The following is a 25,154-nucleotide window of genomic DNA, read 5'->3' on the forward strand; positions in this document are numbered from 1 at the left end:
AACTTAAATTAACAAAACTCAAAATCATCCCAAACCCCAAAATCATTCAAATGAAACCTAAAATTACTAAAAAAAAACTTGAACTACCCAGAATTATTCTAATTTAAAACTAGCCTAAATCGAAATAATCTAATAAATTTAAAAAATTCTCATACTTTATCCTCCTCGTGTTGTTGTCAACTATCAATTTTTTTCTCTCTCACACCCACAATAATTTAAGCGATGATGATGGGTTGGGCAGCATATTTGGGGACCGACCTCTTTTCTATGTTGAATTTTCTCCAAAGGATATAATACAGTTGTAGGCTTTTTTAAATGAAGTTACAAAGTTGATCCAAAACACTAAATCGTACTTACATATTATAGGGTTTGTATGCTTTTAAAAAAAATAAAGAAAGAATTTTGGGAACTGTGTCTCTGCTGGAATTTGGTGTTCAATCAGTGAATCAATCATGTTTTATGTAAGGTTTCTCAGACGAAAGACGTTTTGCTTTCTAACCTCTTTTATCCCTTCTTAAAAAGCCTGTAATCAACTTTGCTTTCTTTACATAAATATAGGCTTAATTCTCTCATACATCCCCTATTTTTTGTTTTCATTCTAACTTACTCCATAATCTTTGAATCCTCAAATATTAATATTATATCCATCACAACTTTTTATTAACTTAACCTTGGTGTTAAAGTCCCAGATTAGATCTACCTTGAAACATATTCAAAGTATGTAGATCAACTTGTAAATACGTATATACTTATTAGGTTTAAAGCGTTAAAAATAGTGCAAATAAAATTTTGAAGAGTTATTTCTTCTTTTTGACACATCCAATCTAAGTTGTCCATGTATTAAGTACATAAATATTTTCAATTTTCTTAAATACAGGATTAATAAATTATTGTAACTTTAAACAATTTTCAAAGTATCAAATTATATGAATGAATTTTTTCCATCAACTTAACTGTCCATTTATATAAAGCGTTTTCTAAAGGACTTGCCCCTTGGTTAAAAGGTACAATTGCATTTTTAGCCTCTATTAAAATTTAATAATCTCTTTTAACCTCTTGATTAAATATAAAAAAGTTTATTTCAGTCCTTCCTCAATTTAAGTTATTTTAGCACAAAGGTTTTTAACTCCGCAAATTTCTACACTAAATTCTTAGCCTCACCCTACTAATAAGATTTAAGAGAGTTATTTCATTTTTAATATGGCAAATTCAAGCTTTACAATTTAATTAATATGTTTTAAATATACTCTACACTAAATTTGAACTAATATTGAATGCCCTTCCTAACAACTACGTTCACGGAATACTTTAATAATTCAATTATAATGCTTTGAAATTTAAAACTGGAGGACATACTATAGAATTAATCCTAATATATATCACATACATAATCTATATTCATTTCAATTTAATCCTTTACATGTGATTACTTACGGCCAAGTAAAATACTACTACCATCTTTTTGATTTGGGTTACTTTATGCCTACTTTTTATGTTAAGAGGAAAGGTGGTGTGAAAATGGGGAATAAAATCAGTGTTCTTTTTATTAAAAAAAATAAAACCAGCATGAAAAAAAGTTATTTTGTTTTGCTTTTTTATTTCCTCTGAGAGAGTAAGACTAAGAAGAAAACACAAGAAAAGACAGAAAGTGAAAAGGTCACAAACAAGCAAACCTCTATTGGCTTTTTGGTTTTTTTTTTTTTATGGGATAATAAGTGGAGTGTTTGTTTCTCAGGAATCTCTCCTCTCAATTCTCATCCACATCTCTACCTCTCTCCCTTTCCCCTCAGCTCTCTCTCTCAAGTTTTCCAGTTTCTTTTTAATATTCTTTGTGTTCTCTTTTGGGGGTTCGAGTATATGGCGTTTTGTTCATTGATCTTCACGGAGTTTTCATCTGCAACAAGCAAAGATTTTAAGGTTTTGGGGGGCGCCAAAATCCATTTTGGAACTTGTCTTTCTTCACTCTAGTCTTTCTTCTTTTCATTTTTTACATCATCTCTCTTTGTTTATATATATAGGCATAGCTTCAATTCAAGTTTCAACAACTTACTGCAATTAAAAGCAAAGAAAAAAAGACCCCGTAGAATACCAGCAAGATACTAAGAAATTCAAAAATAAGATGATATGGGATTTGGTAGAGGAAGGGGATCAGCTACTCTTCTTGCATTATTTGTTACTTTCCACTTTAAACAGCCTTTCTAAATAAGTGGTTCATAAGCAGATCTCAGAACTTTCTGTCATAGGTATATATATTATAAAGTTTGATAAATAATATATGTAGAAGTCTATAGGGTTGTCATCAAGTGAATCTTTTGTATGTGTGTATAAATATATAAAATTTGTATCATCATCACAAAATCCAGTGATCAAGTATATAATAGGGATGGATGAGAGAATGTCCAATTTGACTTCAACATCTGGTGAATTTAGTGCTTCTCCAGGCACAGTACTGTACCCACCACAACAGTCTTTTGCTTCAACAAATCAAGCACCTGCAGCAGCAAAGAAGAAGAGAAATCTTCCAGGCAACCCAGGTTAATATCAATTTTCTCTAAATTAATCAAACATCATTCTACCGTTTTGGGGTCTCTATTTTTTTTTTTTTTTTGCATTCAGACCCAGATGCAGAAGTCATAGCTTTGTCCCCAAAGACACTGTTGGCAACAAATAGATTCATGTGTGAGATCTGCAACAAAGGGTTTCAAAGAGACCAGAACCTTCAGCTCCATAGGAGAGGGCATAACCTGCCATGGAAACTAAAGCAAAGAACAAACAAGGAAGTGGTGAGGAAGAAGGTGTATGTGTGCCCAGAGACAACATGCGTGCACCATGACCCAGCTAGGGCTCTTGGAGACCTCACGGGGATCAAGAAACACTTCTGCAGAAAGCATGGTGAGAAGAAATGGAAATGCGAAAAGTGTTCAAAGACTTACGCTGTTCAATCTGACTGGAAAGCTCATTCCAAAATTTGTGGCACCAGAGAGTATAGATGTGACTGCGGCACCCTTTTCTCCAGGTAAACTCAACAATAACCTCATCTATGAGTAACCCACTTAAGTTTACAAATCAAATGTCACTCAGTTTTAGAAAAGACGGATAGTGATATTTACAATACAAACCTCCCTTTAAATGGAACTGTCGGTGAAGCTCAAACACTGGTGCTTGTTAAGGTGTTATTGAGTATTCAACTGATTGCCAACCTTCATTCTTCTGCATGCACATAACGTTAGCTTGGGTTATGTGATTGTATGTGATATATGCATACATATATGTAGGAAGAATAAAGGGTGACAGGCTGCTGGTAGCAGTACATACCAGGTTCACATGATTTGCATAGCACAGGGTATAGAGTATTAATTTCAAGAACAGTAAAAGAGTAGTAGCCTCGTGGAGCACAATGTTCAGAAAGGGGTTTGAGAAACAATATTCTAATGGCCAACGAGAACAAGAGAATGGTGCTTAGATTAAGAAATTAGTAACTTTTTGATGGTTACTTACACCTGGTATGTCTTTTGTCCTAAGGGGGGAAAAACTAGTGAGGATACAAAAAGTTGATCACATGAGAAAGGTACTATTACACCACTGTTTTCTGTTGGATCCCTTGCTGATGAGATGCTCTTTTTGTTTTTTTTTGGGGGGGGGTGATTGATACAGAAGGGACAGTTTCATCACTCACAGAGCGTTTTGCGATGCCTTGGCTGAGGAGAGTGCAAGAGCAATTACAGGCCCAGCACAGCAAGTACCTGGTGGTTCTTCAGTTTCACATATGAACAATTTGCAATCCCAACTCCATAACCACGATTTCCATGGCTTATCAGTGAAAAGAGAAGAACATCCTTTCAATGCAAGACCAACAACAGAAGATAGCCTTAATCCACCATGGCCTGGTCCCCCATCAATAAACCTTTTAGATCACCCACTGTCACAAAACGAAAACCCTAGCCAAAACACTGGTTCTAATACACTTCTTCCTCCATTCCAGACCCAAACAGCATCTCCACACATGTCTGCAACAGCACTCCTGCAGAAAGCAGCTCAAATGGGTGTGACTATGAGCCAACCCCTACAATCACCAGTAGCGGCTATGGCTTCCATGCAAAGACCTTACATGTCAGGAGGAACCAGTGGTTCCACGTCTTTTGCCTTGTCTACAGCTGGTTCTGGTCTGGGTTTATTCCCACGTGAAGACCTTGGAAGTGGTTCTCCCCATGGGTTGGCATCTTTGGGGAATAAAGCTGCAGCAGCTATCACCTCTGGTTTCATGGAACAGTCACCCACTGCTGCTCCAAATTCTCTACTCCATGATATGATGTGTTCTTTATCTACTGGGTTTGACGGATCTTCATCATTTGAACAGTCTTTCAACAGGGTATGGAACACCAAAGGAAACCCCATTGATTTTCAAGAACCCACCACTGATCATCTCTCAAAAGCAAAAGAATCCCATTCCCAAGGCAATAACATGGGAGGGAATGATGGGATGACAAGAGATTTCTTGGGTCTTAAAGCATTTCCCCATAGAGATTTCCCCAACTTAGCTGCACTTAATCATCGTTTAAACCCTTCTTCAAGGTTTGGGCAACAAAACCAGCACAGTCAAACACCATGGCAAGGTTAGGTTATGGTTCTTCAGATTCCCAACTTCTACATATGATGCTGAGAAATATAGTTCTCCTCTGGTACCTTCATTTTCATAGTTTTTAATAAGCACTTAATTTCTTTCAATTTTTATTATAGTTCAATTATTTTATTATATAATGGAACAACTTTCACATATGTTCATCTATATATAAAATTAATAGAAGCATTATTTGATTGCTTCAAACGTATTCAACGTACATCTCTTGAATTTGATTTTCATTTTTAACCTTGACTGAAAATATAAGATTCAAGGGATAGATTTATGCATTTTCCATTATCATCATAAATAGCTTCCTAACATTATCATTTTCTTTTCTCCAACAACTTATCCCACTTTACTTGTCAATTAAATTTAAAATCTAAAATTATCCCAACATTACTTTTTTTCCATTTACATCCTCTTTACCATTCAACACAAATCAAATCACCATACCAAATTAACTTGGTAATATTTTTCAGAGGCCAATAAAAAGTTTGGAATTAAAATGCTATAGTTAGGGTTTTATCATGTTGATAACCATTTCATGGATGTATAGATCCGATAACATAACATTTAATTTTTCTAACTATTCAAATTTTCCTACGTTAATCTTTGAATTTGTTTTGTCTATATTCTTTTTTCTAATTTGGTCCCTTCTTTCAAAATATGATTTTAAAATTTTTTAGGTTTTATATAAATTTTTAAAAACTTCAAATACTTTAACAAAATTCAAGAAAATTTTCCAATACTAGAGTAGATCAAAAAATTCAAAGATGAAATTGAAAAAAGAAAATATCAAATTTAAAAACTAAAGTTATTTTATCCACGTTTATTTTATTTATTTTGGATACAACAGGTTTTCCTTTTTGAAATATATATACACGTTTAGTTGAAATGCAGTTAAAACCTCATGTTGGTTATAATGATGACAAAATGTTTGATTGAATCAACGTGATTTGAGCGGTAAGTGTTAAAATATTATCTTTTAGGAATATTTAAATACAATAAATTAAAAGTCAAATATTAATACAATGAATAATATTTGTATTAGTTTATATTTTGAACATTTTTATTTAAAACGTTTTAGTTCAATTTTATAACATGAAACTTTACAATTTTGGTTAGGGCTAAGTAGAGGAGGTGCAAACCCTATCCCAATAAATAAAAGGTGCAAATGCAAACAGTGTCGGGATTTTGTCTGCTAGCTTAGACTCGGATGCTATTTGTCTGTAAAAACAAAAAGGAGATACCCCTTAAATTTAATGTCTAAAAAGGGAGTTAAAATCCCGAGGTGAATTGATATTGACTTCTAATCTTTTTTATTTAATTAATAAATTTACACATTTGTTTAAGACTGTTTTTAACAATTATTGGGAAAAATTCAATTTAATAGAGAGATTAAAATCAAGTTTTGATAGGAGTTGTTGTGGAGGAGCAATGGCGTCTTAGCATTGAAGTGAAGAAAGATTGACCATCTATAAATTTTTGAGGGTGGATTCCAAACTATAACCACCAATCTTTATTTCTAAACAACAAAAATGTTCAATTAATTTATTACTGTGATCATGTGTTTTGCTTACAACAATGTCTTACTAATGGTGGAATAGATCAAAATTGTAGAAAGATTCAACCAAGATAGGATGCTAATGGAGGTGGACAAAATATGCATCAAAAATCAGAATATCCTCATTCTCTTTGTTTTTTACTTAAATCCTTAGAATTTTGAAATCTCAATTAATCGTTGGAGTACAGGGATAACTAATATTACAATTTTCAATCTTAATATTGCATGTTACACGGTGAACATGTAGCAAATTTATTGATTAGTGTCGTATTAGTAGTTATGACTTAATTTTTATAAATTTTTATTTTAGGCATCAAAAATAATAATAATAATAATAAGTTTCAATATGGGCGTTGTCATTACAAATTAACTTTTATCATTTTAACCATTATCATTACATAATTTTATCATTTTAGTCACACATTATTAATTTGTCATTACATACGCTCATTTTAGTCGCCCAACTTTAGTAATTTTTCATTTTGGTCACTCATTTTCATTTTCTTAAAAAATAATTAAGCTTTTACATGGAATTGAGTTATTTAGTTGCTGAGATAAAACCCAAGTTTTTCACCTATAACTCAATTCCATGTAAAAACTCAAGTTTTTCTCCTTAAAAACTCAAATAATTCCTATAAAACCCCAAGTTTTTCCCTTTATTGAAAAAACTAAAATTAATTTTTTTTTAAATAATAAAGGAAACTAAAAAGATAAAATAGTTTTTCCTTCATAATCCAAGTTTTCCTCTAAATACTCAGGTAATTTCCTGTAAAATCCCAAGTGTTTCCCTCTTACTAAAAAATAAAATTAATTCTAAAAAAGAAAAAATGAAATGAAAAAAAAAGATAAATTAATTTTTCGTGTAAAACTCAAGTTTTCCTATAAAAACTTAAGTAATTTATTATAAAACCCTAAGTTTTCTCTTCCTTTTACTAGGAAAAATCTGAAATAATTCTAAAAAGGAAAAGATAAAGGAAATTAAAAAGATAAATTGATTTTTCTAGTCCATATTTTCTATTGTAAAATTTTGATTTTTTCCTCTTACTAAAAAAACTAAAATTCTTAAAAGAAAAAAAGATGAAATGAGTGGCCAAAATAAAAACTTATAAAAGTTGGGTGACTAAAATAAATGTGTGCAATGACTAAAATAATAAAAATATGTAACGAGAGTGACTAAAATGATAAAATTATGTAACGATAATATCTATATTTTAAATTTATTTTTGGTGCCCAAATTAAAAACTTATGAAAATTGGTAACCAACCATATAGTTTTCCTAATAATAAATATAATAATTCTTGATTTTTTCGCATTATTGGAGTAATTTCGGGGAAAAAATTGTGTAGATAAATAATTTCAAGGATACATTTTTATTGACTAATATAAAAATACTCTTTTTAATTAAAAATGTTTATTTTTTAACTTTTAAAATTAATTAAAATAAATAACCTCGAGATTATTAATATGCCAAATAAACATTTTATTTGAAAAGGGTATAATTAGAATACTGAAGTGTAATAATTTCCTCTCTTTCTTAGTGTTTAACCAATTTAAATTTGAGATTAATATTTTCTTTTTATATATAGTTTTGATAGATATATTTAGGGGTATTCAAACTTCAATTAAAATCAAATTAATTGACCGAATCGACCTAATTCGATTAATCGGTCGGTAACTGATCTAGTTAAGTCGGAGGTCGATTAAAGATTTTTTAGAATTTCGATTAATAATTAATTCAGTTTAAAATCAGTTAATTAATCAAATTAATTGAATTAACCGAAATTAATAAATAATATTATATATTATATGTATTAGGTTATTACTAATTCGGTTAATTCGGTCAAATGAACATTATCAATTTATTTTTTATATGTTTTATATTTTTTTTAAAAACATAAATTTTGGTTAATTTGGTTAACCAACGGAATTAACCAAAATGTTTCAAATCAATTACTTTTTTTTAAATAAAATTCAATTTAGCTAACTGTTAAAGGATTAAAAATTTTAATTAATACTAATTCGATTCATTTTAACACCTTACCTATATTCATCCATTCAAGCGGGAAACCATTAAAAAAAAGTAATGACATCATTGTCAAATGAACTAATACACTCAAAATTTAATGGTTGTGAAAATTAACAAAAAAAAAATCATACTAAAAATAGGGAGCAATTCAACAAATTTAGTAATAGAAAGGAAAAAAGAAAACACAAAACAAAACTAATATTGGATGTGATTATCTCTTATTCTAAACTTAAATTTATATAATTATAGGATAATTGGCATGGGGGAGAAAAGATAAAAGTGCTCTTAAATAATTGAAACAGTTTTCTTTTAAAGTTTTTTGGCAAATTTAGATTACAAATTTTTAGGTTGCTTGTTAACATCTTCCTAAATTTGTTGGCCTCCACTTGTGAAACAAGTTTAATTAAGTATTTGAATTTCCTTTTCTTTTTTTATCTTTTTGTCATAATTAAAGAGCTTCAGCGATTAAAATTAGCCAATCATACAACACAAAATACAACCCTTACAATCTTCCAACAAGAGATGAGAAAGGGAGGGTGAGGGTGAGGGACGGATACAAAAAGCTCCATAGAGTTTGCCTAGAAATAAGATCCGAAAGTTGGAAATTGGATCCAAGTTGGGCTAGTTCATCACCGCATCAATTGGCTTACCTAAAGATGTAAAAATTTATTAAAGTCGATAAATTACTCCATAGTGATCAGGAGCATCTTGTAATCATTTATCCAAGTCGATAACAATAAATTAGTACAATTAACATTAGTCATGAAGCTAACAACAGAAGTAACTCTACTTCTATCTCTAACTCTATGTTGCTAATGGTAAGGCTTTTAGCTACTAGGGATGTGTCTAAATGACCCTATGACCCAATCTCTGTTATGGTTTCGAATGATAGCTCTCGCTCTTGCTTTGCTTGGGTTCACAACCGATGATCTGTCCATGTTTAGTTTGAACCATCCCCATTGTGGCTTAATCCATGATACCTCTACAAATGTTGGGATATAGATGGTGCGAGGTGGTTGAGATAAGGCGAAGCACTCAGCAGCGCTCGATATGGTATTTGCTTTGGTGGCAGTTATTTATGGATTTCCTCCATGCAGTACTGCATTTCTGAACAACCAAATTCCCCAAAGGTTCTAGGCAACATAACTCTCCATGGAATTTTTGGCCTGTCAATTAGTCCAGCATTTTGTTGAGAGGTGTCTTATTGTTTCCTCATGAGCATGGCAAAGGCAGCTGACGTTAATGCCTCTCGTATTCAAAAATTTCTTTATGGGGAGTGCTTGAGGCTGCAGTTCCATAAAAAAGAATTTAATCTTGGGTAGGAGCTTAGCTTTCCATATGCTGTCCCAAGTTGGGATGTTCCCTCTTAGAGCCATATTTTTCTTTCTCTCGACTACAATGTCATATGTCGTTTGAAGTGAAAATAGGCTTGTACGGGATGGGCTCCAAACTAAAGAACCTGTAGCACTCCCAGTAATTGAAGTTGGTGAGCTTGTCAATGCTTAGATCAATTCTCTAGGGAGTTCAAATAAGAAACTGTCGATCTCTTGTAAAACCCAATTCTCTCTAACTTGATGGAATGACCAAAGTCCCTCATCTCGGTTAAGGGGACCCACAACTAGCTTTCTTAAAGGCCCAAGACCTGACCAGTTATTTGACCAAAAATTAATTTAGGGTCTGTTTAATTGAAGGAAATTGATTTTCTAGAAAATCATTTTCAACTTTTTCAGCGTTTGATTGGCGGAAAACATTTTCCATTTGGAAAATGAACTCCAAAGCAAGGGAAAATGGGTTACATTTTAGGGAAAATGTCTTACCCTTTCAATTTCCGTAAGACATTTTCCGTGCTCTCCTCTCTATCGCCTCCTTTATTCCTTCCTTCATTTTCGGTAGAAAATTGCTTCTGTTTATCGATTTTCCAGTAACTTGTTTTTTTAATTATTCAATACTTGTTTTTTTAACACAATTACAAATAATTTATTTGATATTAATTTTTTTCAATTTATAACGATTAATATTGTAGCTTAATAATTGAGTATTATTATAAATAAATCATTGCAATATATGTAAAAATAATTTAAAATATAAAAATTAATTAATATATCAATATATGTAAAAAAAAATTCAAAAAATATTTCCAGGAAATCTGCCAAACAGCCGAAAATATTTTACACAGATTCAATCAAACACCAGAAAATATTTTCCAGTAAATCATTTTACAGAAAAGTAAAATATTTTCCCGAAACCATTTTACGGAAAATATTTTACTGACAATCAAACATACCCTTACTTTCAATCTTTGACTACCCATCTCATGCCCTTCTCGATAATGTGGCTGACTTTCCTAAGGCCACTCCAGGTGACTGAAGCATGACAGGTCCTTAATATCTTCCGAAGTGTATTTAGAAATAAGTGTTCTAGCCCAAAGGCTCTCCTTTTCTTGTATGATTCTCCCGCATAGTTTAGCCATATTGTCATTCTTAACCCTAGGCCTCCTTTTTCCAGTCTCGTTACATTTTCCCAACTTACCATGTGCATTTTCTTCAAGTTGTCATTTACCGCCCAAAGGACATTTCGATTTATGAGGTCCAATTAATCCCAAATACTGGCAGGAAGCGGTTGGGATTAAAACTTCATTTAATGCTTGTTTTGCTCTTCCTACTTGGTCTTATACAATAAAAAACACAAAAAATTAAAAACAAAAAAAGCTTGAAACTAAATATAAAAAATTCCAAGGAACTCAAAACTAAACATACAATCCAATAAAAACACTTAGACCACGAAGTTGTTTCTCTGTAAACGCATTTATTTAACGTCTTCGACTAGACGTTATTTTTTATATTTGTCTATATAATTGCATCGAGTTAAAGGATGCGTCTATCTCTCAAGTTAGATGATTTTGATCTCTTTTGAAGCGCTAAATTTTTTTAAATCCTTTAAGAGTGAGATTTTTATGAGGTATTTGTCTATTTTACTTCCTTTCATACCTAGTATCATGATTCTTAATCTTTGTTTTTTTGATACAATGTCTAGAATTATCAATAACCTCTCCTCAACTCTTAAATGAGAGGATAATGTACTTCAACGCACTCGAACTCATATCCTCCTGTACTGATAGCAATACCGATGGCGATGCCAACTAAATTTAGATTCAATCAGCTTTTAATGATCCAATATTTAAATATGAATAAATAGATAATGACATGATTGTCGAAACCATTTTTTATTTTGAAAAAACGGGATCGACTTTTAAAACGAAAAAATGGAGTCGATTACACACGAGGAAGGGTTAGCACCCTCGTAACACTCAAAATTGGTACCTAATTGATTATTAATGTCTTATAGTCGAATGTCGTAAATTTGAAAAGATTAAAAACGATCCCCCTTTATTAATAACATATCTTAAAAATAGTACTTGGATAAATTTAAACAAATGTAAAAAAGCCTTCTCATCCCGAGACGACAAAATGTTGTATCCCGTAAATTAGGATGCAACATTTGAATTCCCAAGCATAAGCTAAAAAATATTTATTGTATATTTGAAAACTAAGATATTTAGCCATTTTAGTTCGACGAGAAAGATCGAAACCTCGTAAGTTAGAGCACGATTTCTCATCGTTCCAAAGACGACATATTGCAAACTTCATTTTTCTTTTTTTACGAAATTGGATCAAAGCGAAGGTTTAATGCAATATTAACAATGATATAAATTTGATTTATTCAAAATGAAAAGAAATGAAATAATCAAATTAACTATGATGTAATGTTCGGAACTGAAAAGCAAATGTATGAACATGTAATAATATACATGGGCAGAATACTAAACAATATGCGCGTACAAACCCCAAACACACATAATAATTATCGAATTCGAAATAATATATAAAACAAACTTAATTCCAAAGAAAGGATACATAAATAAAACAACATGAAGTAAGTAATAGGCTAAAAAAAATCTATTATGCAAATCAATTTAAGATAAAATGAATACATGAAATGAATTGAAATAAATCATTTAATAATTTGTTTAAAACAACTAATAAAACACAATATACAAAAATATTTAAGCAAATGAAGTATGAAGAAAAATTAGAATATACATTATATAGAAAAATAATAAAAAATAATTTAGAAAATAAGTAATATGTATAATCCAAAATAAATAGTATTTATATGGATGAAGTTTAAAACAATAAATGAATTAAAACAAATAATATATATGAATGTACAATTTAATACAAATAATATCTACAATTTGAAATGAATTGGATAATTTACAATAAATAATATATAATAAATTTGAAATAATAATAAATATAAAATTAAAAAATTTTGATGATAATTCTAGAATAATCATACGCGATAAATCCAAAATAATAGTATATAATAAATTTAAAAATATTAATGATAAATTTGAAATAGATATACATGATAAATTTAAAATAATGTTAACAATGAATTTAAAATAATAATATTGATAAATTACAAATAATAAAACATGATAAATCTAAAATAATAATATACAATACACTTAGATAATATTAATGATTAATTTAATAATAATAAGTATAAACATTCAAATAATATCATATTTAAAATTTTAAAAAAACATAATAATCAATACTTAAATAAATAAAACACAAGCAAATTAAATCAAACTAGTGAGGATTAAATTGAATTTAAAACAGAATTAAAAAAGAAAAAATGAGAAAAAAACAAAACTAAGGGCCAAAATATGGAAAAAATAGATAGTATAACAAATAAATTGCAATTGATATTATATGGAAAAAAATTTTAAAGCAAATAATCAAACAATTTAAAATGGATGATTTATAACACGAGTTTTTAAAAAATAAAAAGCATGTGTGACATAATATTAAAAACAGATAAAGTATATAATTAATGGAAAAAAAATTAAAAGAATGATAAGAATGGTTAAATGAATGAATAATATGTAAATAAGAAAGTTGATGGATAAATAAACGAATAAAAGTAACAGAATAATTAATGATTAAACAATTAAATGGGTAAATAAAAATGTTAAAAAAACGCTTAAGTCAGCCTTACTCTCACAATATGAAGATTCAACGAAATTCCTCCACCAAAATCCAACTCAAATGAAAGCAATTTAAAAAGAAACGAAGATGAACGAAAAACAAAATAAGAACAAGCCACAGAAAATAAGAACGCAAGAGAAGGAGAAATTTGAGTGAATGCTCTTAAGAATTATTATTGCTCCAAACTCCAGTGTTTTTCAATGAATGGAGAGGCCTCTATTTATAGTTGACCCTCCCCAAATCCAACGGTATAGATTAATTACATCAACGACTAAGATTAAAGGGTATCTACAAATTAAATCTCTAATATTACAAAATCTTATCTTCTAAGATTGTATATCATTGAAGATTATGTTTCCATATGTGTCAAGCTTGTAGATGAACCTTCAACCTTTTCAAGTAATTGGTCATTCCGATCGGGCCAAATGATACAATTTTGGACTGGACTTGAATTTTGTTTTATTATTTTGGATTTATTATTTTTTTGTGAACCCGGCTAAATTGGCCTATTACAATTATATTTATAAAAGCTCTTAGATCACATATAACATTCTTAATTTTGGCTTTACCTATTGTGCAAGAGATGCTGAACATACATGTGCTTTCGCACTTAGGAACGTTTGAAATATACTCTCTCACCCTTATCTTTTCATTACCTCTCAACTTTTTCTTATTTTGTGCATAATTCCTTAAAAAAATTAGCATATCCAAATATTTATTTAATTGCATTTTATCTTGACTTTTTGAAAACTTTCAAGGATTTCTTCCTTATTATTCTCCTTCTTCAAAACAAAAATACACTAAAATTTGGATGATTATTTAATGAGTTAGTGTTAGTTTTTTTTTTTAATTCCACAAAAAGAAATATCTTAATTGATATTTAAAAATAATAAATAACAATTTTATAAAATTAAATTAATGACTGGGCAAGACCGTAGCTAAGCCTTGACAGCCCAAATCTCCCACCCAGGCCCAAATATTTGAAAACACGTTTTCTAAATTATTTTCCCCGAAATTTAAAGGTTTACAAATTTGTCATAAGGGTGCCTATACTCTTCACAAATTTGAAATTTAGTCTTTATGTTTTATTGTCATGAATTTAGCTCCTCTACTTTTTAGATTTCAAAATTAAGGTCCGGTTATTAACATTGTTAAAATATTTTTGTTAATTTTGTTAGTGTGACATTTTGAAATATAAAAAAAATACTCACTTTATAACTACGTAGCTAAAAAAATGACATTGTAATGAATTTTGGTTTAACAAAATAAATTTAACTATATTAATAGTTGGACTTGAATATTGAAATCTGAAAAGTAGAGAGCTAAATTCCTAGAAATTAAAGTACAGGGACTACATTCCAAATTTATAGAGTACAGGGACTTATGACATATTTTAACCAAATTTAAAATTCAATTTCTGGAGGGGCAGTAGCAGTGACCTATAAGAGTAGAAGTGAGCGCGAGTGTGGTTTTTGTTTGTCTCTCTCACTGAAATGGATATTTCGTCAGTTCAGAAGCTCTGCATTCATGTAAGTTGCAATTTCAATCTTCAAATTAGGCTTCTGAACTCAGCTTATTGATATTTTGTTGTTAATAATAATATGTTAATCCACTCTAATCTCCTTTTTTTTTTTAATTTCCTTTCGTTTTTCGTATTGTCAGTTAATTTCTTCTGCTGTTCAAAGATGTCGTTTATCCGAAGGTCTTTGCCGATTATCAGTCGTTCTCAAGAGCTCTCCTCCAATCATTCGAGTTTCAAGTGAATACTTTTCATTCTTCCTTTAATTTTTGCCTAACTATAATTAGAATTATTTACTTTGATTTTTTTGTGACGCGATCTTTCGGAAAAATAGGAAGTTATTTCTAAATTGGAAAATATGCATTGAAATCATGTCATTTTCAAGTTGAAACGGTATGGTTTTGAAGTTGAAACGGAATGGTTTTGGCTGGTTTTCTTTCAAATGAGTTCATCAAAAGCATTAATAAGCTTTTAAAAATGATTAGGTCATGCAAGGTAAATCTGTAGACTGTAAATACATTGTTGTGGCAGAATTTCAGATAAAATGATAGATACTGTTTCTAGAAAAATCTATTTATTTTGCATCTTAATGAGCAGTATCAGATACGGGCACCGGTAGTTGCTTGGAGGAGTTTCAAGACCTTAAGTGCAACAGAGAAGGTATTGGAACGGAAAAGTGGGGTAAGTGGCTGATGATGATGGTGAGGTCATTTGATTCTAGATACAAAGATCTCGATAAATATTTATGTTTCATGATTATTTGACTTCCTTCTGCCGCAGATGGGTTGCTTTCCATCAAAACTACCAGTAAGTTTACTGTCTCAGTATTCTTTTCTTGCTAGTCAAATATCCATGGTTGAATAGCTTAGATTTTGACTACAGTTAGGGGAACAGGGAATTAGAACCAGGGATCTCCTTTTTGGAGGATTAACGTGGTTACCACTAGGCTATGCGTATTGCCTGTCAGTTGTTAGCTGCTTAAGGTGTAGGCGATAATACAGGGTTGTCAATGACTCAATTCTGCTTTAAGTTTACTACGCTTTTTAATATGTATTTATGATCTGAAATTTAAATACTTCATTTGGATGAACAACTTATTATAGTGCCTGAAATGCTGTCAAGAGGCATGCTTCTCTTCTTTTCTTTTTAATATTAAAATTTGTCCATTTATTCCGTCAGTCAGAGCATATTAAACAATATATACATACATGCATATATGTGTGTGTGTGTGTCCCTGCGGTTAAATTCTTCATTATGTATTTAATAAAGTCAATTTTGTGTCTGGCTGCAGGCATTAGTGATAATAAGATATATCATTATCACTTAAATCTTAGAGGAAGTGTTTCTGCCAGAAGACTGACTAGGCTACCTTCAATTCCTAAGAATGATGCAAAGTTCAGGTATGCGCCATACTTAAACATTTCTCTGATCTTAGGTTATACAAAACATTATGATCTTATTTATTTGTTTTCAGTGGCACCGAAGTATGTCTGTCCATTTTTGAGACTATTGATGCCTTGCTGAAAGATATCAAACACTACTTTCAGAAGGTTTGTTTTTGAGTATTTGACTGACAGTTTTTGAATGACAATATAGTATATACAAATAGAGTTTTTGAGTATTTGGCTGTGGATTTTGGTGCAACTTTAGCATACACCGAATCCTTCAACAAATATAGCTGATCCTATTAGGAATTTAGAAATCCAAGATTCTTTGTTTATTTCTAGCCAATAAGCTTAATTACTTGAATCAGCTTGATAGATAATCTATTAGAAAGAACCATAACTTCACAGATAATTCAAATAAAAAAACTAAGGTGATGTCAGAAATATCACCTTTGCCACTGTATTACCATTTTGCTAGGGAATCATTTCAAGACACCTCTTCATACAACACTGGAGGAATCTCACATAAGCTGATGGACGCAAGAAATGTTTGTCAGCATTCTTATGCAGTATGCAACCAGCTAGTTGAAAAGGACATAACTGACAATTAATCAAGGTTTTTTTTTTTTTTTTTGAATTTTAAAACTGACTGTATTTGGGAAAGGTTCTATAGAAGACTGTCATTCATATCTTCTAAGTCGACCTAGGAAGTTTTCCTCTAAAGAGTCTTCTCATAAAATCATGGATCATGAAGTATGTTGTGCATTTTTTTACTTGTATGGATTTCATTATCTGTGGTCTTCTCTCTCCTTTCTTTCCCCTAAATTACTCTCCATTTACTAAGTCCACATATCTCTTGGTTTTGCAGATGCTGATTCTAAAGATCCCCGTAAGTTCAACTGCTACTTTGATGCCTTTCATCTGTACACAGAATGATATGGTCCGAAATTTGTATTTTAATGAAACTTTTTTGAAGGTATCTGAAGAAACTAACCTTTTCAGAATGCTTACCCTTCATTTTAAGTGTTTGGTAGATAAGGAAAATTGTTTGGAAGGAAGGGGAAATTTTCTGAGATCCTAAAGGACCAGCAACCTAAATTAATCTACCAATTTTCTGAGATGCCATGTAACCTTCTTCAAGTGATGTTAGGAATGAATTTTCTCTAGTTCAATTAACATCTCCTTGTTAATCATATATTTACCAAGTTTTCGTTTGATAAACTGAAGAAAAATACTGAATTTGTATTATTAAAATTTTATGTATGTCACTGAAAATTAAATGCTGAATATATTTATATTATTCGGCAAGTGTAAATACTGAATTTTGAAAAGTATTTATTTCATGATTTTAACTTCTTTCATGCAACATTTTATATTAGTCTGGATGGTTCTAGATAAAACTTAAAAGGGTACTTTAAATATATTATTTTTTGTAAAACAATTCCACTTTAAGTGATAAATAGCTTTCTATTTACTTATCTCATTCAGCATTTTTATGGAAATTCTCTATTAAGTAAATTTTAATAGAGTTGGAATTTTTTCCCCAGAGTGTAGCAGCTGAACTGGTGATTGAACGAGGGGATGCTTCTGGGTTGCGATGTGAAAATGTCTTTTTACCTAATGAATGCAGCCCTTTGAACTTTTCAAGCTCCAATGTTGAAAGACTAAAGTCTGGCCTTGAAGAATATGTTTTGAAGCACAGAAATAGCTTAAACAATAAATGTGATTCTTGCTTCTGCAGTAGGTAAAAATATAAGCTGAATACCCTGTATTCTGTTTTCAAGCTACTGCACATCTTTTGATTTTAGGACTGGCAAAAACTTTTTGAAGTGCTGTGATTGAACTATTGATTTAGATATACTTAACGCCAAAGCGATTTGGGTTCATAAAATTAGAAGCCTTGACTCAACCAAACAACTTGAGATTTGCATATTTTACGTTTCACCAAAATTTGAAGGTTATTTATATAAGAAGGATTTGAAGGTTATTTTTACAACCAGTAATTGTATTCATACATTCCGTGCCAAACTTGGATCCTTATTAGTTCTTACAATTTCTGGTGCTCATAAGTCTTCCCCTCTCAATAACTTACTCATGATAGTTGTATCTATTATAACCTATAAACATTAATTAGATCAGGTGTGATGCATCGGAGTACTTTCCTCTCTTTTGTTGCAATATCTAATGGAGCATTATTCTTTCCAAATGCTTCAAGAAGGGAAGATGAGCAACTTCATTTGACATCATTAAAAAATTTCATACTTTCACCTAAACTATTCTGCCAGGTCTTTTAATCTCTTTAGATATCCTGCCATGGATTACGTGCATGCATCTTGCTCTATTCTACTTCAGCTTTAGAAGAACGTTGTTTAGTTCTTCTTACTCGATCCATCAAAAATGAAGGGAATAAGTCTGAATTCTATTTGATGTTGTTGCTCTTACTTGCATAATTCTATTTATTAATTTTAATGTGTTAATTGTCTAACCTTATATTCCAATGTAGATTTCCTTTATGAAATTTATATGATTTACTGCTCAGTCATGTTGCTATAGACATCCGAGGAGTAAGTAAACTACGGCTACATGTTTTCAATCCCTTTAACAAGCATAACTTCGTTCTAGGGAGAAACTTAAGATCAGTAGTGGAGTAGCATCCAGCATGGAAAGCCATAGGAGTCCCGGACTAATTGTGGAAGCAGTAATTGCAATAAGTGAACTTTCGGAATCTCTTTGCTTCAGGTCATCCGGCAACAAAACAGAGGTTCTGATCTACAGTGCGCCTAAATAATTCAAAGAAAGAACCTTTTTTTTTTTCTCTTCATTTGCATCAACTTGTTGGTACAATGTAATCAATTTTGTCTCTGAATTTGTTTGATAAAGTTGATTTGGTTGATAACATCGTTTTCCAGGTTTTGCATTTTAAAGATTTCTCACCAGGTTCAGTATCCATTGCATCCCTCAATGCTTTGACTAGCATTGACTGGAGAAGTTATGGGTTAACGTTGGTGAGTGCTGTGGATCAAGTTGACCATGCACTGATAGAGTGGGAAAGTTTACCCCCTTATCTTCATATAGATATGGTGATACACTGCTATCATAAACAATATCCAACACCGTGTTCTACTATTCAAGTTCTTGACCTTTGCCCCATATTTCTTGTCTCTCAAATGTTGTATGTTAAATATATTCCTTGACTTTATCAAGGTCATAACATATCCAGGAAAATATAAATATCAACCTGACCGGCATCTTATTAAAAAGGGAGTGAAACTTGCCTTGGATGATTTGAAGGAGAAACACACCGGACTTCTTCTTAGTGCACATGCCGTGAAGGTAAGCATCTACTTTCGAAGTTTCAAATGCGTATTATCATGGAACAGAGGTAGCTTAATGCTTGGATTAACTTGGCTTAACTTCTTATTTAATCTGTAAACCTTATATATAACCAATGTTCCATGATCTTTTAATTCTTATAGAGGATTTACCTTTGTGCTTGGGCATCAGTAGGCCTTCAAATCTTTCTCTCCTCTCAAGTTTGCTTTCCGTTTCTAAGTTGGAATTGATTCTCTCTTTTAACGTACAATTTCTGAAATGTTCATTTAGATAGGAAACGTAATGCGAAATGGGCTGTGTTGAATATATGTTTATTAGTTAGCTATGTCGTCGTCATCATCATCTTCATCAATAATATCATCACGTCTTTTTTCCCTTTTTCTTCTTGACTTTCATGGTTTTATGGCCCGGTTCTTATGACTAAATTTTGTGAAAAGTAGATCAAGTAATTGTTCACGTATATAACTTGTAGTCATAAACTTCAGATTTGCAGTTATGCCCCAGACCTTGCAAGCTCAATTGCTGGCATCATCTTGTCATCTAATGATCTGAAGTTCCGAAGCAAATGCTCCACACTTCTTGAACTATCGCAGTCTCAAGCGATCGGAAAGCAAACCGTTGAAGATCGTATCAAGGAAAAGATAATCTCAGTCATAGAGACAAATGATAGGAAGCCAGAGAAAATCAAAGAGGCTGCACCTTTTCTTTTTGTAGATGACCGTCCCCAGGACCTCGACCCAGCCGACTTATATTTGGAGGAACATGCAGGAGGTGACAATGTTTTTAGTTTCCCAGATTGATTGATATGTTATACTTTATCCTCATGCAATTAACCAATTCCATCCAGGTTCGGGATGATAAAAAGGACCTGCATGCTTTGCATAAGGCAAAGTATCAGTCCTTACATTGTGAGTAATAGTTAATACATCTCTCTTCACTATCTGTTTTGAGTAGCATTGCTAATTATCTCAGTATGATGAGGGAACTTTACAAGCATTCAAAAGATTGGAAAAACGAATTCATATTCACCATAAAAACCTTTTCAGTGAGTTTTCTTTTTTAGAGACGACATTATTGGAAAGAACATCCACGAACACCAAACATAGACCATGAAACGAGCATAAAAATACCAAAAAAGATATTCATCTTAAAGACCTCATATTTTTGTCTTATACACCAAAAGCACTTGGTTATAATGTTCTTCAAGTGCTATGATATTCTCCCATCTATCTACTCTTTCTTTCTGTAATACCATCGTCATTCACATGAAAATGAACTTCAAGTGTTTCCCCATCAAAGAAAAACACTCCGTACATGTAAAAAGATTATACTGCAACCCAAAAATATTAAAACTGTAACATGATCCAAGAACCAGTGAGCTATGTATGAAGTCGGTTTAGGGAAAATTATCCAACTACGGATGAATAGATGCTATGTCCAATTAAAGTGGAACTGACTCATCGATGTGCTTTAAAATCCCACCCAATCCCCTGCTCTGGCTCCAAGTTCTAGCATCAAGCAGCAGGAACCTTTTTTCCATCCTCAATGAAGAAAATGGCAGTTTCAGGTACCTGAAAGGAAACAACAAAGAATGGTAATGCTGTCTTTACCGAACATGATGATTTTAATATCAACATGAAAACATATTAGTAACGCATCATAAGAAGACTCCAAAGGATGGTAATGCCATCTTTTCCAGCAAGGAGGCATGCATTAAATTTATCAGGGTGTACGAATAGTCAAATATAAAACATACAACCAAACAAATATAATCAAATTTCATCAAGTTTTAGCATTAGCAATGAACAATAAAACCTCACTTTCAAGGTAATAAAGAAACATAACTCAGAATTGGAGAGTTTCATGTTGAAATATATTTCCATGTGTAAGACCGGAGTAACGTCTTTTCTAATAGTAAAGGCAAAGAAAATAAAAAAAACATTGTTCCATATTTCTCATATGAAGCATTTTCATATTGAATGAAATGTAAAGTGAGATTATTGAAAACATTACAGCAGGCCAGGTCTCTGTAATATATTCCACAATATCATACGATATGTCTCCTTGAACATCAATTTGCTCCTTGTCAGTTGGTCCCTAAAGGAAAACAATCATTGAAAAGCTTGTAAGAAACAAAGGAACCTATAATGGAATGAAAAAACTACAAGTAAAGATGACTTTGACGCACCTTAACAACTGATGCACCGGTGGCAAATTTCTTCCCAAGCTTTTTCGAAGCATCACTAAGCTTAATTCCTGAAAAACAACTCCTCCTAAAAAATTAACTTGTTTTGAAAAAAACTAATAAATAGATGAAAAAGATAAAAATGTGAGAATGCAACTCACCAAATAGATCCAATCCTTTCACAATGGTGATACATTTGCGCCTATTACGTACAACCTTTTCAATGACAACTTCTTGTTTCTCCTTTTATTTGAAAAAAAAATGGGGAAAATTAGGAAGGCTAGATATGTTATTCTCACATATAATAACAAACCTTGTATGTAAGAGATCCACAAGCAATAACCAAAAAATTAAAGAAAAGAAAAGGAACCAGAAGAGTTGGTTCCTTGAAATATTGTAGCATTCATCCTTGCAGGTTACCTAAGCTAATTAATGGAAAGGTATTTAAATTTTGAACATTGGGAATCAAAAGCTTCAAAACACCCTATAAATATTATGAGCATATAATGCCAGGGGAGAAAAAAATAGAAAAAGAAGGAACCTTACTTTCTTCTTTATTTTTCCACCAGGAAGACGTTTTACATCTTCTTGTTTAGATGACACCGTGCTCCCTGAAAATTGAAAACAAACATTGGATCAGTGAGAATGAAAAAAAAGATGAATACAACTTTTTTAAAGGAATTATTTGTGATAAAATCTATTTCCATATAAAGATCATTTAAACCTGGTGGAGCTGAAGATGCTGCCCCTTCAGCAGCAGAGGAAATACCAACTGATTGCAGCTGTTCAGAAACCTTCTCACCCTCCTTTTCATTAGCCTCTGGACATCAAAGAGAAATCTTTAATTAACTTACTCTATGAAACTCACATTAAAAAAAATGCCTTTCTTCTCTTATCCTTCCAATTACAGTTTAGGAAAAGTGAAAAAAAAAAGAAAGAAAGGAAACAAGTAGAAGGGTGTTAAAATCATAGTAAAACAATTGACGTTAAGCATACATGTTTTTGTGTGTATATATAGTAGCAAAATGCAAAGAATTTTTAATCATTTATCAATTCATATCAGAAAAATATCTCCAAGAAAAACCAAATTTAAACCCCGAAAAAGCCCACAAAAAACAAAATTTCGTCTTCTTTAATATCTTTGTCATCGGCAAACAGACAGAAAGGCATGGGATTAAAATTTAAAAAAAAAAAAAGAAGCTCAAGTATGCAAACTAATTAATATAGAGAAAAACAGAGGGGGAAAAAAAACCTTTGAGGAGATGTGGGTAAAGGTCAGGGGCGTTGCTGATCAACCAAGGCTTACACTTTTCGAAATCAGGGCCGAATTCACAGTACTCCGCTGGAAGAGAACATATGGGACAATATAAAACTTTCACCGGTTGTGGTTTCTCTGCCATAATTTCTTTAATTCTTTTTTTTTGTTACTTCTTGCCTTTGCTTTGGATATAATGGATGTAAATAATCAAAACCCAGATTTCATTTCATAAAGCAAAAGTTCGTTTCCTTTTTCCCGGTTACAGTGCGACGCAACCGCAATCATGCAATGATGTAAAGAGAACCCGATTCTCTCTTTCTTTCTTGTTAGGGAAATAGGCCTATCTAAGTGGGCTAACTCGGGCTTGGCAGTGAGTGAATCTGGTCCGAGATGTGCCTTTATTATTAGACTTGGTTTAGGCCCTCTTTGCTAATTCGAGTTTATATTAGATAAATTATATTTTTAGTCACTTAATTATGCATAAATTTTTGTTTTGGTTAGATCACTAAAGTATTCAATATTGTGTTTTTTTGGTCACTTAAACGTTAGGTTTGATAAGAAATATAATAATAATTTTAGCCCTTAATATTTATACATAATTTTAATTTGATCCTAATTTTAAATAATTGGAGCTCAATGTTTTGCTTAATTTTTTTTTAAAAAAATCATAACACTTTCAAACTATTTTGAAAAATAGAGGTTCAAAAAAGTATTATAATTTTGGTGGAAAATCCGTCCACAATTCGGAAAAGGTGTTGGCAATAAGGATTAATGATATCTCAACTTTTGTTAAGCCTTAAATCCCTTGCCTAGACGATGTAAATCATTTGGCAACAAAAAAAAGAAGCCGACGCATATCGTATGTCTAATCATTAATGCTACAAACAGTTCGTTTCTAGAGGCCTAAACCGAAATTGTAAAACGAGACCTCTTAAATTAATTAAGTAATTATTAAAAAAATTATAAATATTTTATTTAAATTAGATTATTTAGTCTTTAGAGATGCGAAATTATCAACATTTCTTCTTCAATTGATAAAATAGCTAATCGACGCTGTTGATGTTAGGGAAGATTTTATCAAATTTTTCTGGGAAATGAATCAAGTCTTTTTATAGTTTGATAATTTCTTTCAACACTTTCAATTCTAAAAATTTCCATCATCTAGTGAACCAAAATTATCTTCATATATTTTAAATTGTTGGAGAATAAAAGTACATCGATTCTAAAAGATTCTTGATGAGATTTTGTCGTTTCATTCTCATCAAATCATTTATTTCCAAGAACAATCTATTTTTCATGAAATTTAGGTTCTATTTCCATCTTAATAACTATTTCTTTGGCACACTTCGTATCATTTCTTGTATTTTTCAAAAAAAAACTACTGCTAGCCAAATTCACAGCCAGTAATATTCCATACCAAATAGTCATGCTAAACATTATGGTTCACTTTGGACTTTAGGATCATCGTTAACTTCAACTAATTTAAATAAAGTATCTCTTATTTGTGAAACTTGAAATTTTATAGCTTTAACACTTTCAGTACGACTTTCCCAACGTGTTTGTGACAATGATTTAAGAGTTAGGCTTGGTATATGATCATGTACAATTTGCTATCATTCGTTGAAGAAGAGAGTAATGAATATTTTTGTTGTAGTACTCTGAATTAGGTAAAATATAAACTAGTAATATAACTTTCAAAGTTAGAATATTATAACCTAGTTAGAAGTTAATTACCAACCAGCACCAGAGAAATTTAAAGAGATATTTTTCAGTCTTGATTCTTGAAAAATATATTTTTCAATTTTGGGGTCTAAGAAGTACTAAAATCTTTTACAAACCTAAAAATTTTTATGAGAGTGAGAGAATTAAAATATTGGGTGCAAGAGGAAAATATGTTGTCTCATTGGTTTCAACAACTGCACTCTTTCTCCATTGGCTTAATACTTCTTTTGACCCCTCTACTATACTTAAATTATCACTTTGGTATTTGTACTATTTTTTTATTAGCTTGGCTCTTATGCTTTCATTCTATACACCCCATTACCCACCTATATATATTTTGTTAAAAAAAGTAAAATCAACCAATGACATGCTACCGTGTGTCAATTAAAGTAAAAAGTAGAAAATTTTAAATTTTTATTTTAAAAACCAAAAAAAATCATAAAAATTTGAGGAAAAAAACCCCAAAAATCTTAGAACTTAAAAA

The 25,154-nt window shown here is 31.2% G+C and overlaps 3 protein-coding genes across 5 annotated transcripts; 2 read left to right on the forward strand and 1 right to left on the reverse strand.

Annotated features, from left to right (window-relative positions):
• Positions 1-1,589: 1,589 nt before the first annotated feature.
• LOC107901480 (protein indeterminate-domain 7) lies at positions 1,590-4,838 on the forward strand. The gene is made up of 3 exons (XM_016827507.2): positions 1,590-2,534; positions 2,617-3,016; positions 3,655-4,838. Exons 1-3 carry the CDS (start codon positions 2,384-2,386, stop codon positions 4,616-4,618), a joined length of 1,515 nt encoding a protein of 504 aa, XP_016682996.1. The 5' UTR covers positions 1,590-2,383; the 3' UTR covers positions 4,619-4,838.
• Positions 4,839-14,714: 9,876 nt separating this feature from the next.
• On the forward strand, positions 14,715-20,445 carry LOC107901481 (type 2 DNA topoisomerase 6 subunit B-like). Of its 2 annotated transcripts, none has more exons than XM_016827508.2 (12): positions 14,715-14,797; positions 14,931-15,027; positions 15,385-15,468; positions 15,568-15,594; positions 16,079-16,187; positions 16,262-16,337; positions 17,041-17,148; positions 17,720-17,916; positions 18,795-18,933; positions 19,082-19,275; positions 19,385-19,505; positions 19,991-20,445. In XM_016827508.2, the coding sequence occupies exons 1-12, from the start codon at positions 14,762-14,764 to the stop codon at positions 20,303-20,305; spliced, it is 1,503 nt and encodes a 500-aa protein (XP_016682997.1). In that variant the 5' UTR covers positions 14,715-14,761; the 3' UTR covers positions 20,306-20,445. The 2 variants fall into 2 exon arrangements, with proteins under 2 accessions (XP_016682997.1, XP_016682998.1); XM_016827509.2 differs by having other exon boundaries at positions 17,041-17,061.
• Positions 20,446-20,632: 187 nt separating this feature from the next.
• Positions 20,633-23,259, reverse strand: LOC107901483 (translation machinery-associated protein 22). Of its 2 annotated transcripts, none has more exons than XM_016827511.2 (7): positions 22,943-23,259; positions 22,415-22,510; positions 22,237-22,301; positions 21,852-21,933; positions 21,694-21,761; positions 21,519-21,602; positions 20,633-21,076 (listed from the first exon to the last, which is right to left on the reverse strand). In XM_016827511.2, exons 1-7 carry the CDS (start codon positions 23,088-23,090, stop codon positions 21,020-21,022), a joined length of 600 nt encoding a protein of 199 aa, XP_016683000.1. In that variant the 5' UTR covers positions 23,091-23,259; the 3' UTR covers positions 20,633-21,019. The 2 variants fall into 2 exon arrangements, with proteins under 2 accessions (XP_016683000.1, XP_016682999.1); XM_016827510.2 differs by having other exon boundaries at positions 21,694-21,778; positions 22,943-23,249.
• Positions 23,260-25,154: the final 1,895 nt, after the last annotated feature.

The sequence above is a fragment of the Gossypium hirsutum genome, chromosome D06 (genome assembly GCF_007990345.1).
Source record: "Gossypium hirsutum isolate 1008001.06 chromosome D06, Gossypium_hirsutum_v2.1, whole genome shotgun sequence".
NCBI classification, from domain to species: Eukaryota; Viridiplantae; Streptophyta; class Magnoliopsida; order Malvales; family Malvaceae; genus Gossypium; species Gossypium hirsutum.